We start from the raw sequence: 14606 nt of genomic DNA, 5'->3' as shown, positions 1-14606 counted from the left end.
TATGAAGACCATGGAGAGAACTTAGTCTTATGAAGATGATTTTTCCATTACCATATCTTACAAACAAATACTTTGACAATGTTAAAATTAAGTGTTTACCCAGGTCATTTCCACAAAGTCAATTTATCTTGACTAAATTGAGTGGCACAAAGCTTAATTAATGAAGTCAGATCCAAGTGCACTTGACATATTGTTTGATCTGACTTTGTTAAGGAGGGCACTTGTTGGGATGAGCACTGGGTGTTGTATGTAAGAGATCAATCACTGGGTTCCATCCCTGAAACTGATACTACACTGTATGTTAACTAACTTGAATTTAAATAAATAAATTATGTACTCTAAAAAATATGTCAAGTTGGATAAAGAGCACAGGAAACCACTGAATTCAGCTATTAGTGAATTTTGTTTCTCGGTGACCTCTGTAAGGCCAGTTTCAATAAACGGCTGATGGGAAAAGACAGATCACAGAGTTGAGGAAGAAAAGGCATCAAGAGCCATATAGACTTCCAATAATTAGATCTTACTGGAGGTCCTTGGTCTTATGAAAAAATACCTCAGCTTGACCCAAGTGTTTTTTTATAGCTTCCTTTATCTCTTTGTTCCTCAGACTATAGATTATGGGGTTGAAGAAAGGAGACAGGACTGCAAAGGCCAGAGCAATGGCTGTGTCCCAAAATAAGGAGTAGGTGGCAGAGAACCGTAGGTACATGAGGGCCACACTGCCAAAGAAGAGAAAAAAGACAGTGAGGTGGGAGGCGCACGTGGAAAAGGCCTTGCGACGGCCTTCAGCTGACTGAATACGTAGAATTACAGCCACAATACCAACATAGGACATGAAAATGAGCATTACTGCTGTAATAATCTCCACCGCATGGACAATGTCCACTACCTGAATCATGATGATGGCCTGAGTGTCTGTGCAGGCCAAGCGTAGCACGGGGAGGAAGTCATAGAAGATATGCTGAAGGCGGTTAGAGCCACAAAACGGCAGTGTCGAGATCCAGGCAATCTCAGGGAGGGGTGTGAGAAAGCCACAAAGACAGCAGCTTAAAGTCAGTTGGGCACACAGCCTGGGGGTCATGATAGTGGGATAATGAAGAGGGCTGCAGATGGCAAGGTAGCGGTCAAAGGCCATAGCTGTCAAGAGGCAAACCTCACTGATGCCAGTGGAATGGAAGAAATACATCTGCAGGAGACAACCATTTAAAGAAATGCTCTTCTTCTCGCTGAGCAGACTGGCAAGCATCTTTGGTATGGTCGCTGTGGTGTACCAGATCTCCAGGAAAGAGAGGGCACTGATAAAGAAGTACATGGGCGTGTGGAGGGGAGCATTCAGCTGGACCACTGTGATGATGACAAGGTTTCCAATGACAATGAAGGTGTAAATGAAGAGCAGGGGAATAAAACAGGTGACAGAACTTCCCCAGGAACAAGGGAAAGCAGAGAAGATGAACTCCTGAGTGGCACTTTGATTGGCGCTCTCCATTTTCTAGTTGAAAACAAGGACTTCCAGCTCTCAGTGCATTCAAGCCTTGTAGGAGGTGCCTACTGTTGGTCAGGGAGCAAACATGCTTACTGAATGCTAGCACTGTGTAGAGCCCTGTACTGAGGATTCAGAGGGAGACAAAGGAAGAAAGAAATAGTCCATATTCCATAGATGCTGACAACTAAGGCTGTAGTATAGAAAAATATCTAGGCAGAAAGCAGAGTCAACATTATAGAGCAGTGATTCTCACATTTTAGCATCCATCAGAGCCAGATGGAGGGCTTATTAAAACACAGATTGCTGGTCCATATCCTGAATGCTTCTAACTCAGTAGATCTGGGACAAGGCCAAAGTATTTGCATGTCTGACACATTTCCAGGTGATGCTAATCTTACTGGTCAGGGGGGCCCTGTTTTAAAACAATTGTGTTTATTTATTTATATTTTTAATGCTTTATTTCTGAGAGAGAGAGAGAAAGAGAGAGAGAGTGAGCAGGGGAGGGTCAGAGAGGGAGGGAGACACAGAATCTGAAGACAGGCTCCAAGCTCTGAGCTAACTGTCAGCACAAAGCCCGATGTGAGGCTCGAACTCATGAACCGTGAGATCATGAACTGAGCTGAAGTCAGATGCTTTACCGACTGAGCCACCCAAGGGCCCCAAAACCATTGTGTTTAGACAAAGAAAAAATTAGACAAGGCAGTGAGGGAAGAGCTAGGTGATGTTTTTTCTGTATTCAAGTCTTACTGGTTCCCTAACAAACTGCCCAAAACCATTTCAACATTCTTTCCTCAAACTCCCAATTCCTCATCTAATTCTTGGCATATGATCTAATTGAATATTGTAATGGCAAAGAAACCATTACTGGTGAATTTCACCCTCTTCCTTCCCTTTCTGCCTCTAAATAAGACATACTCTGTCTCTCTCTTTCTCTCTTCCTCCCTCCCTCTGTATACATATGCATAATATACATAATATGTATTTAAATACATATTTAACAATATTCAGAGAATATTCAAATGTCTTTCTTTTTTTAAAAAAGATGGGTCATTCTGCAATTTCCCATTCCTTCCCTTCCCCCTCTTCTAGAAAAATGGCTCTCAAGTGTGTTTCGTGACAGAAGGCTTCGGTCAAATGACATAATTCATGGAAAGTGACTATGTGAAGCCACAAATGAAGAGCTGCTCTAGTGGGATTGTATGGGGCCCTGGGGTGGACAGGGGGCTGGAGGCTCCATGAAATGCAATTTAAACTCAATATGTTGCAGGATATGGTCCTATTAATTGGTTCCCTTTTGGGAGACTTTTGTTTTATTTTCTTCATTGATTCTCCCTTTTCTGCTATCAAATGGCCACAAATCTTATCCTGAGAGAAAAGTACTATCTCTACACAGATGATTTATTTCCTTTGTATCAACATCATTTCCCCCTAATACATTAATACATATTTATTAACTTCATTCCCTCCTGAATCCTTTTGGGTTTTTTTGTTTTATTTTGCTTTGTTTTGTTTTCTGAATCCTATTGAATCAATGATCTGCTCTCAATTCTCCATATCTCTTTTCTTAAAGTATATCGGTGGCTATCTGATGAAAAGTTTGATTGCTCTCTTCTCTCTTCATTGCCACTAACCTCCAGAGGTCAATCGCCTGATCATTGAAAGTCTTTCCTTTTTTGCCTTTTTGACACCACATTATCCTGATTTCCCTCATTGGCTATTCTGTCTTCCACCTCCCTGATTTCTATCTTTGTTTATTGTTTCTTATTCCATATTCCATCTTATTTCCATAAAGATCTTGTATGTTCAAGATTGTTTATCACCGTCTATTGGCCGCCTGCTCTCATGGACTACCATGGCTCCAGAATTCCTTCTTGTGGATCTCTCTCCAGAGATCAACATTTCTTCAGAACCTTCCCACTTAGGGGTCTCACCTTGACCCAAACCTGCCATCTCCACCTGTTACAGGTTGAATTCCATCCTCCCAAAGTTTACATGTTGCCATTCTAACCCCTGGTACCTCAGAATGTGACTCTATTTGGAGAAAAGGTCTTAAAGGAGATAATTAAGTCAAAATGAGGTTCTAGGGTGGGTCCTAATCCAGTATGACTGGTGGACATCTAAGAAGAGGAGATGTGGACACAGACAGTCTCAGAGGGAGGACCACAGGAAGACTCAGAGGGAAGACAGCCATCTACAAAGCACACACAAAGGCCTCATGAGAAAGCAACTCTGCCTAAACCTGGATCTCAGACTTCTAGCTCTCTGAATTATAAGAAAATAAATTCCTGATGTTTAAGGCACTCAGTCTGTGATACCTCATCACCGCAGGCTGGGCAAGCTAATGCACCATCCTCACCCAGAGCTCCCCACCAGTTTCCCTTTGCTGAATTTCTTATTTTTGTTCATCTAGAGACCAAAGTGGCTCACTCCTCTACACATTGTGCCCTCATTTCTCAAACCCAGTTAATCATCAAGGTCTGCTTTACTGATTTTTTTTCTTGCTATATCACTAATATCTTTTATTCCCATTGCCTTCACCCTAATTTGATGCCTACTCATAATGCTTACACCATTGTAGTAGGTTTCCAGAGCTCTTACTTTTCCATACAAGATTCCATTCCTGCAAAGTGTGTGCCTTGCTATAGCATCAGTTTACACACGTGACTTCCTTCCGTCTTGTACTGGAGGTTCATGCTCTCACCATTCTCTTCTTCCAAGAAGAGAAGGCGCCGTACATGGGCACCTAGGGGGCTCAGTAGTTTAGGCATCCGACTTCGTCTCACGGTTAGTGGGTCCAAGCCCTACGTTGGGCTCTGTGCCGACAGCTAGCTCCGAGCCTGGAAACGTTTCAGATTCTGTGTCTCCTTCTGTCTCTGACTCCCCTGCTCATGCTCGCTCGCTCTAGCTCTCTCTCTCTCTCTCTCAGAAATAAATTAAAAAAACATTAAAAACTTGTTTTTAAATAAAAAGGTACCAACTCAAGTTCTCTAGGATGGCATTTTCTCCCTGTATTGTCTGTCACTCATTAGGGTCTTGCCTTGTGTGTGTGTGTGTGTGTGTGTGTGTGTGTGTGTGTGTACATCCCTAAAGAAAATCTCTCCTACCTGAAATATCCTCATCTTCCTTCCAAACTCTGCCTTCTTATTAACTTCACCAAATTGTACATGTATCTTTTCTAGTTTCAACAAACTAATCCCACATGTCTTGATCACTCTCTTTCTATTCCCTGTGATCTATCTCTATTATCTCTCAATTATTTATCTATATCTATCTATCTCTATATCTATCTATCTATCTATCTATCTATCATCTATTTATCTATCATCATCCATCATCTATCTATTCCTTTTAAAATCTTTTTCCTTTAGGTGCTCTTGATTTTTCATAGACATATCTGATCTTTCCCAATCTTGATGTCTCCAGTGATAGTCACCGAATCTTCTAACTATGGCCCTCAGGGTAGGGTTCTACAAATTAAACCAAGCTACTAGTTGAAGAAGGTGCCTCTGAGCAGACTAAGGCCTAATTCCCTAATGTCCTGAAGAGATATGGTCAAGCCAAAAAGAAGGATAAGGAAGATATAAATCCAAAGTAAAAACCATTAGACTTTCCCCACTGAATCCACTTCTATCTTCATCCAAAACTTAGTAATCCTAAGTCTAGTGCAAATGTTAAATGTTAATGACATTAATGCCAAATAGCTAACTGGAAATCTCACTTGATTCCCGAAACATTGATTCCTGAAACATTTCAGAAATCAATCACTATGATCATTTGTGGTTTTAAAGCAATCACTTAAGCTTTGACCCCATTTACATCCCATACATATCCTGAGAAACTTTCATATTTTAATATTTCATCCTGGGAAGCTTTTATGCTTTGTATGAACTTGTCCTATAACTTTTTTTCCTAATTCCTCCTTGCTCCAAATCGTCTCAACCGATATTCACAGTATCTGCATGCACTCTAAGGTTACCCATTCTTATGCAGGTGGATTATTCTTTTCTTAGATGCCTCCAATTCCCCACAATTCGTTAACTTACTGACCTTGCTGCTGATCGGTTCCAAAATCGGACAAACATTGAGAAGACTCAATCTTTCTCTCCAGCCATATAGAGCCACTGAGACAGACTTCCTTTGCCCTTCTGCTCCGTTTCTACCCCTAGTCCTCCAACTAAACTGCATTCCCTTCACCAGGCAATGACTTATAGATCTGATGCTGCCTGTAGAACACTCTCTTTGCCCCAACCCCGTGTGTGTGTGTGTGTGTGTGTGTGTGTGTGTGTATCTTTTTCTGAGCATAGCTTGCATGGGAAGACGGACTCTCTTGGGGATTTTACACAGGCCAATTAAGATAAATAAGAAAATTGCTCCCATAATAGCCCCAATTAGGAAAAAACAGTTCAGCCTGGCAATGAGGAGAGCCCAGCCCCAGAGAATTCCAGTCCAGGACAAATGAGATAGTCTGGAAGCCTGAAGCATTGGGATAAATGTATTTTTTAAATTAAATAATAATTAATTTAGAGATTATGGGGAAGAAAGAGAGAGGGAGGCAGCGGGAGAATCCCAAGTAGTTTCCACACTCAGCACAGGACCCGACCTGGGATTCCATCCCACGACCACGAGATAACAACCTGTGCCAATCTCAAGAGTTGGGCACTCAACCAACTGAGCCACAAAGGAACTCCAGAATGAATATATTTAAAAAAAAATTTTAATGTTTTATTTATTTTTGAAATAGAGACAGCGTGATCAGGGAAGTGTCAGAGAGAGGGAGAGACAGAATCCAAAGACAAGCTCCAGGTTCTGAGCTAGCTGTCAGCACAGAGCCCTGTGCAGGGCTCAAACCCACAAACCATGAGATCATGACCTGAGCCGAAGTCGGACGTCTAACCGACTGAGCCACCCAGGCACCCCAGAATGAATATATTTTTAAAAACTTCCTTTTCTATGGTACTTTTGGTTGGATTGACTTTTAAGTGAATCAAACTACTGAAAGTCCAAGATTCAGATTTGAAGGAAGTTGATTCAGCAGAGAGGAAGAGATTGGTAGCACAATGAAAAGTGGGATCTAGACTTCCATTCTGATTACTTATTTCCAGCCATTAAGCCAAAGTTAGGAAAAAACAACTTTGCTTTTAAGCCATAAGACATTTCATTCTCTCTTTGAATTTCTCCTTCTTGTGTTATGAGCTAAGCTCTTCTCTAAAAAGTTCGAATTCTGTTATTAAAAACGACTATTAGAAACCCAAATCTGAGAGACTCTTGAATGTTGAGGACAAACTGAGGGCTGATGGGTATGAGGGAGAGGGGAAGGGGGGTGATAGGCATGGAGGAGGGCACTTGTGGGGATGAGCACTGGGTGTTATATGAAAACCAACTTGGCAATAAACTATTAAAAAAAAAAAAAAAGAAACCCAAATCTGAATTTTAGGAAATTACATTCTTTTGGTGTACTTTACATGGGAATTGACAGCTAATAACATATTTTCCTAAAAATTGTGTGTTCACATTGACAAGTTCAACTGGATGTTAACATTGTACTTCAAAAAATGGCTGTTATTGATTCTTACTCTATAATTAAACTCTTCTTTACACTTATATCAGTTAGGAATGCTCCTTGCTTATTTGACCCCAAACAGACAAGTCATTCTCTTGGACTTTTCCTTAAGGTTGCAAAATAGATCTCTAAGTACCAGGCATCATTTCCACGCTCAGGCAAAAAAGTTGTGTGACTGAGAATCCACCAGCAATAGCTTTCCCACAAATCCTAGCAACTTGTGGCCAACATCTCCATGCTGGGAACCCCTTCACAGATGTGGGCAAAATAGGTTTAACAATGGGTCTTGTATTAGACAAATGAGCCAACAGTATCTGCTATATCTTTTTATCTTAAGATACTACTCTGGAAGTTAAATTGGATTTTAAAATTCTGTCTAATTTGAAGCATTGTGTTTGTTTTAGAAGACTCCTTAAAAGGTTATCTACATGGAAACAAATTTACTTGAAAACCCATGATGATGTTCAATTCCCAACTCAGGCAATGGTTCCCTTCAAGAACATGAAGTCATATCAAAGAAATTTATATGGTTGCAGCCATTTTAGATTTATTGAAAAAAATCCACTGTTTTCATAAATTTCATTACATTATAATATGAAAGTATAAATTATTTTTAATGTTTGAAGCATGATAACAACAATGAAATATGTATTCATTTTTTCAATGAATGAAATTTTGTGAAATAAACGGCTCAATAGAAAAGTTGTCAACATGTAGGGGCACCTGGGTGGCTCAGTCTGTTAAGTATCTGACTCTTGGTTTCCAGCTCTGGTATCATGACTCAGGTTCGTGAGTTTGAGGCTCGTGTCAGACTCTGCACTGACAGTGCAGAGCATGCTTGGGATTCTTTCTCTCTCTCCCTCTCTTTCTGCCCCTCCTGCATTCTCTCTTTCTCTCTCTCTCAAAAATAAATTAATAAAGTTTAAAATTAAATTAATGTTTATTTATTTTGAGAGATAGAGTGAACGCAAGTGGGTGAGAGGCAGATAAGAGAGGGAGACAGAGAATCTGAAGCAGCTCCAGGCTCTGAGATGTCAGCACAGAGCCTCTTGCAGGGCTCAAACTCATGAACTGTGAGATCATGACCTGAGCTGAAGTTAGAAGCTTGACTGACTGAGCTATCTAGGTGCCCCATCAAAATAAATGAATAATTTTTAAAGAGTATTAAAAAAAGAAAAAGAAAAATCGTCAACACATAATAATTAAGAGTTAAAGATCTGCACTGGTTATTAAATATATGCAAAATTATTCCAATGATTCTCAAATAAATGTATGTTTGCATTTCTTTTGTTTTGTCTTCTTAGGCTGGCAAAGAATATATCAAGGAATACATGCTACATGGGGTAATGTGTTGAAATATAAACTCTCTATGTTGCTGGCTGTATAAATTTTTATGATATTTAGAATGGTGATTTGGCATTATCTATTTCATTCTTAAATCATGAATACTATTGAATAATGCAGCTATATTTCTTGTGTGTGTGTGTGTGTGCGTGTTGTATGTTTTTATTCCTCTGCTTTATATGGAGACTTCCTACCAAAATATTAAACACATAGAATCATGAATTGCATGCTGTATATAAAAATAAATAAAATATACAGAGCCTTGAAATAAATGGTCACTGTATTTTACTTATAACCAATAATGTTCCATGATCAAGGCATATGAAATATTGTATTTAAATCACTTTTTGCAGCTATATTTCTAGGAATTAATTTTACAACAATATTGCAGCCTATAAACTTACATGTCGTTTTTCACTGAGACATGATTTCACTGTGACATGTTTATGATTAGATGTGATTGAAATAAACTTAAATCTGCAGCAATAAGGATAAGAGGTACAACCATAATACAAAATGCTATGCTGCAGTTATTTGATATGGAAATAATAGACCTTTGTGCTGTGACTTGGAAAGACACAAACAAATGTATTGTTAACTCTGATGGAATATGATTTTTTTAGTTTATTTATTTATTTTGAGGGGGGAGGGGCAGAGAGATAGGGAGAGAGAAAACCCCAAGCAGGCTCTGTCCCATTAGCGCAGAGCCTGATGCAGGGCTTGATCTCATGAACTGTCAGATCATGGCTTGAGCCGAAATCAAGAGTTGGATGCTTAACCAACTGAGCCAACCAGGCACCTCAGTGATCTGCTTTTATGAAAGAAAGAAAGAAAGAAAGAAAGAAAGAAAGAAAGAAAGAAAGAAAGAAAGAAAGAAAGAAGAAAAGAAAGAAAGAAAGAGAAAGAAAAAAAGAAAGAAGGAAAGAGAAAAGAAAAAATTAATATGGGAATTTATTTTTGTTTATTTTACTTAATTTTCATTCTTCCTCCTATTTTCTCCATATAAAGCTAGTTAATTTATTTAATTTTATTTTTAAAAATTTTAATTTTAAGATATATTCTGTAGGTATGTTTCCTTGCGAAATATGCATTTGTGTTTCTTGTACATGTACTTTTTGTTCACATCAATTGTATGGAATTGATTTCATTGCATTGTTGACTTTTTTTTCACTCAGCATTATGTTTTAGTTATTTATGTTTCTTTGTGTTTATTGAGTTTATACTATCTAGCGCCTAGATGATCATCTGAAATATTCATTCCTCATATTTAATGCAACTCTTTTCCCCATAATAGGTCACAGATTCCTTCCAACTTCCCAACACCCAACCAACATCTTCACTCATGTTGATTTATTAACACAGATGAAAATGTCTTTGAGACATATTCTTAGAAGCAGGAGAGAATACACTAGAATTTAAATTCTACCAGATTTTTCTCCAGAATGGCTACATTACTTTGTTACCTTCTGAGCATGTGTGTTTCTTTGTCTCTGCGTTGTCTGAGCCTTAATAAAGAGTTTATTCATGTTTGTTTGTTTGTTTTTTTTTGAGAGAGAGAGAGAGTACATGTGAGCAGGGGAGGGGCAGAGAGAGGGAGAGAGAGAATCCACACTGTCAACATGGAGCTAGATGCAGGGCTCAAACTCATGAACTGTGAGATCATGACTTTGAGCCAAAGAGTAGGATGCTTACCTGACTAGCCACCCAGGTACCCCAGAGTTTAAGCATCTTTTTATGTAATTATGAGCCTTTTGCATTTACCTTATTTTAAACTACTTGTCTATATTTGTTGCTGATTTTCTTCTAAGTTTCTTTTCTTTTTTCTGTTTTTTTAAAGTAATATTTTTCTTTAAGTATAATGATTTTTTCTCACCCCAAGTAAATGAAACAAATACACAATAAGAAATGGTGTTATGGTTTCAGAAAAAGACACACTCACCAATTTACCTAATACAGCAACTTCTAGTTAGAGACTATCAGAGAGAATTCACAGGAACTTTATGCTATGTTTAGATAACACAAAATATTTTGCTTATGCACATAAGCGACCAGAATACAAATGTGGTGGGTGCTTGAGTGGCTCAGTCATTAAGCATCCAACTTCGACCCAGGTCGTGATCTCTGGGTTCATGAGTTCGAGTCCCACATCGGGCTGTGTGCTGACAGCTTGAAGCCTGGAGCCTGCTTCCGATTCTGTGTCTCCCTCTCTCGCTCTGCCCCTATCCTGCTCATGCTCTGTCTCTCAAAAATAAAGGTTAAAAAATTTCTTGAAGAATACCAAAAAAAAAAGAATACAAAAGTAGAATTTCTACAGTTCTTTAATGTGTTATGTATATTGTTTTTTATTTTCACATTGTTTTAAAAGCTTTTGTATTTAACTTGTATTCTACCTTAAAAGAAGTTTAATGCAGTAACTTTATTTCCAAGGACTGATCAAGTACAAGATGACTATAAGCCACAAAATGGTGAAGAAAATGGTATAGAAAAGAGAATGGCTCTCTTGCATATACCTGCCTCCCCATCCCCCCTTCCCTCCCTGCTGCAGGTCTCCAGCACCTTCTCTGTTTCTAAATGATTTAAAAAAATCCCTTTAATGTGTAAAATATCTTAAACACAAACACCCACACCCAGGTGCCATGGTTAAATAACTACACATTTGATGCAGATAATCTTTCTGAAAATTATAGAATTATTAAAAAGTAATTAACAATACAATTCTAAAATACTTAAAACCCAAAAGAAAATCTTAAGATTCAGATAGTATGGACTAGTTATTAAATTTCAACAATTCAGGGCTGTTATGGTGCCTGACAAAGTCCACACACAGCAGAATGCAGGAACTTATTAAGTATTTCACACACGGGTATTAAAACAATAATCATTTAGCCTCCTACTGATGAGTCTGTTCATCAGTTGCAACAAGGTGAGTTAGGCTGGAACCCTGGCTCTGGACTCTGTTTCTGGACTCCAGGCACCAGGCTTCGGGCAGGCTTTGGTGCAGGTCAGTCCCACATGTCTCTAATTCTCTGAAAGAGGGGCTCTCAGGCACACCGCCTCCTGGGTCCAATCTTGCTAGGGAAGCAGCTGCCAAAGCAAATCCAACCACAAAGGCACAGATTCAACCTCAGTTAGGTCCGTGGACATCCCAATAGTCAGAAAAAAGAAAAAGGCCGATCCAAAGTTACGGGGCGGGAAAGTATACTCTACCCACCCTGAGTCCATTCATTGCAGATATGTGAGTTTATAATTCTGTTTCGGGGATGTGAAGCACCGAGACCAATAACTCAATTTATCGCTGCCCCTTATTCTAGTCGCGCTGTAATTTCAACTTGTCCGTGATAGAATCGCAGCTTCACAGAATAGCGAGACTTCTTATTTAATTTACATATTGCCGCGCTACCAAACTTGTGTTGAAAGTGTCACACTGATGCATTACTAGTGCAACCATTTGCAAAAACAATATTGTTACCAACAGCTATAAACGTATTAGCACATTACTTTAATATGTCAACTTCTTGAAATTTATCTTGAAACAAGTTTTGAAAACGGAAACAACTTTCTGCAAAAAAAGATAATTGCCATATTTATAAGAATGGTGATAGGAAACAATATAAAGGCTCAAAAGAGAGAAATAATTTGTACATCCAATTCAATATTTTGCCATAATTAAACTGATAGTTCTAAGTGCTTTATAGAAACATGAATATGCTTTAGTATATAATTTTGATTTAAAAACTTCTTATTTCCAAGTCACATAGGTATTAGATGAACACTACTACACAAAATATATATTTTAGCATTGATATGGGAAAATAGACAATTTCTTAGAGGGGTGGGTTAAATCATCAATAAATTTCATTGGCTATAAACGTGAATATATGCATTTATTATGTCAACATTTTCTCACATTGATCCTACATGAGATGGTTAAGTTCCCATGGGGAAGGATCTGATCTACTCAATCGTCCTTTACAATTGTTAACATAACTGCAAATACAGTTCTTGACCCCCCTGTTCATGACAGCATCATGTGCAGGGCACACCAGTATGAAGATCTTAAAGTGCCAGCAAGGCTGACTGGAAAGGAAGCAAAGAGGGAGAATCACATCTATGGTCTGGGTGCTGGAAACTCTTGCTCCTGCTTAATGTCCAATAACTCCCAGAGAGACCTGGACCAGTCATCTTAGTGTCATGGAGAGTGAGCTACATGGACCCCATGCAGTCACTGGGAGCTTTGGAAAGACATTAGATACCAAGACAGGCGATACCCAGGAATATTGTTAATATTTATACAATGAAGCATCTTGAAGTAAAAGACCAAATTAAAATCAAAGGCACTACATGAGAGATACAGAAAAGGAAATGGTATTTTTCCATCTCTGTAAGTCCTCACAGGACTTTCTCTGTCAGTCTTCTCACCAACTCATGGAGAAGAAATTTGGACTAATTATGTCATTATTTTAAGTTCTAGCATTTGTGGGGTTGATATTTTGTGAAGAAGTCCCATCTGTCTAGGTGATTGCTTCTTAAGTTAGCTACCACGTACATGAAATACCTTTTGAGGGCAAAGGAGCTTCTTAATAGCATCTTTCATATCCTTATTCCTGAGGCTGTATATCATGGGATTGAAAAGGGGAGAAAGGACAGAGAATGCTAGAGCAATGGCCGTGTCCCAGAACGGCGTAAAAGTGGCAGAGAATCTGAGATACATGATGGCCACACTGCCGAAAAACAGCAGGAAAACGGCAATGTGGGCAATGCAAGTGGAGAAAGCTTTTTTACGACCCTCTGCTGAAGGGATTCCCAGAATAACAACCACAATTCTGATGTATGAAAGGGAAATAATCAGACTTGTTATCAGAATGGCCAAAGCATGAATCACATCTTGCACTAGGATCACAGACGCATCTGTACAGGCTAATTTTAATAATGGTGTGAAATCACAGAAGATCTGATGGATTTGGTTGGGACCACAGAAAGGTAGAGTAGAAATCCACACGATCTCAGGTAGAAGGATGAGGAAACCAAAGATACAAGAGCCTGCAGAAAGCTGAGCACATAGTCGGGGTGTCATGATGGTCAGGTAGTGGAGTGGGTTGCAGATGGCGACATACCTGTCAATGGCCATGACGGTCAGCAAGGTTCCTTCAGTGTTTCCAAGTGAATGGAAGAAGTACATCTGCAAGAGGCAGCCAGTAAAAGAGATCGTCTTTTGGCTGCTGATGAGGTTGGAGAGCATCTTGGGAATGGTGGCAGTGGTGTACCAGATCTCCAGGAAGGAGAAGATGCTGATGAAATTGTACATGGGGTTGTGGAGACGGGTGTCCAGCCGGACAGCAAAGAAGATCATTAGGTTCCCAATGACAATAAAGGTGTAGATGAAAAGCAAGGGGAAGAAGTACAGGAGGCCACCATCCTGGAGCTGCGGGAAGCCAGTGAAGATAAATTCAGTCACAGCTGATAGATTTCCTCTCTCCATATCCCCAGAAGAGCTTCCTGTGAATGAAGGAGAGGTTATACCCAACTAACAGAGAAGGAAATCAATGCAGTGTAAACATAAGTATGATTTTGGTTCCTTGGTGTTTTTGTGTTTTGACATCTCCCAGGTTCAAAATAACCAGCGGGTTGTCTGTGTCTGTAATCCTTATATGGGAGACAGGATAGCATAGTGATTAATAGCATGGGTCCAAATCAAACATATTGAGCCCGAATTCTCATCCTGCTGCCTATTAGTTGGGTGATAATGGACAAGTCACACAATCTCTCTGAGATTCAGCATCTTCTTCTGTCGGTGAAAACATATTAGTTGTATTAAATGAATTAATGTATCAAAGTCCCTGGCATTCGTGATCAATATCTGTTATCGTTTCTTTCCTAGATCAACTTTCTGGAAGAGTAGTATTAACAAGATCTCATTCAGATCTTGTTCACTCTTCAACCATTTGCTGCATGGATTCTTTCTGTTCTCCCACTTACAGAGGACATTTTGTCCTATGTGTCAGTGACATGATAATTGCAAAACAATGTAAACGTTTCAGTTATTGTATGATGAGTACACTTTTGCACCAGAAACTCCTGATTATTACTACTTGAAGATTTTTCTCCCTTGGCTCTCATGAAACCCCACTCCAGGTTTGCCCTGTTCCTATGTGGAAGCTTCTTCTCTGGCGTTTGTTAGATCATTGTTTCCTTATGTGTGTTAGGGACCCATCTTCTTTA

The 14606-nt window shown here is 39.2% G+C and overlaps 2 protein-coding genes across 2 annotated transcripts; both read right to left on the bottom strand.

The window, feature by feature from the left end:
- Positions 1-520: 520 nt before the first annotated feature.
- Positions 521-1486, bottom strand: LOC120241416 (olfactory receptor 6K2-like). Its single transcript, XM_039246514.1, has one exon. The coding sequence runs from the start codon at positions 1484-1486 to the stop codon at positions 521-523; it is 966 nt and encodes a 321-aa protein (XP_039102445.1).
- An 11432-nt stretch (positions 1487-12918) lies between these two features.
- LOC120241421 (olfactory receptor 6K3-like) lies at positions 12919-13866 on the bottom strand. The gene has a single exon (XM_039246519.1). The coding sequence runs from the start codon at positions 13864-13866 to the stop codon at positions 12919-12921; it is 948 nt and encodes a 315-aa protein (XP_039102450.1).
- Between the last annotated feature and the right edge of the window lie 740 nt (positions 13867-14606).

The sequence above is a fragment of the Hyaena hyaena genome, unplaced genomic scaffold (assembly GCF_003009895.1).
Source record: "Hyaena hyaena isolate Hyena2069 unplaced genomic scaffold, ASM300989v1 scaffold_281, whole genome shotgun sequence".
NCBI classification, from domain to species: domain Eukaryota; kingdom Metazoa; phylum Chordata; class Mammalia; order Carnivora; family Hyaenidae; genus Hyaena; species Hyaena hyaena.
Note: the sequence above shows the minus strand (reverse complement) of the source record. Positions and strands in the feature narration are given on the sequence as shown.

What these genes read in the sequence shown, in the direction of transcription:
- LOC120241416 (XM_039246514.1), bottom strand. Translation starts at nt 1,486, where the DNA reads ATGGAGAGCGCCAATCAAAGTGCCACTCAGGAGTTCATCTTCTCTGCT.
- LOC120241421 (XM_039246519.1), bottom strand. Translation starts at nt 13,866, where the DNA reads ATGGAGAGAGGAAATCTATCAGCTGTGACTGAATTTATCTTCACTGGC.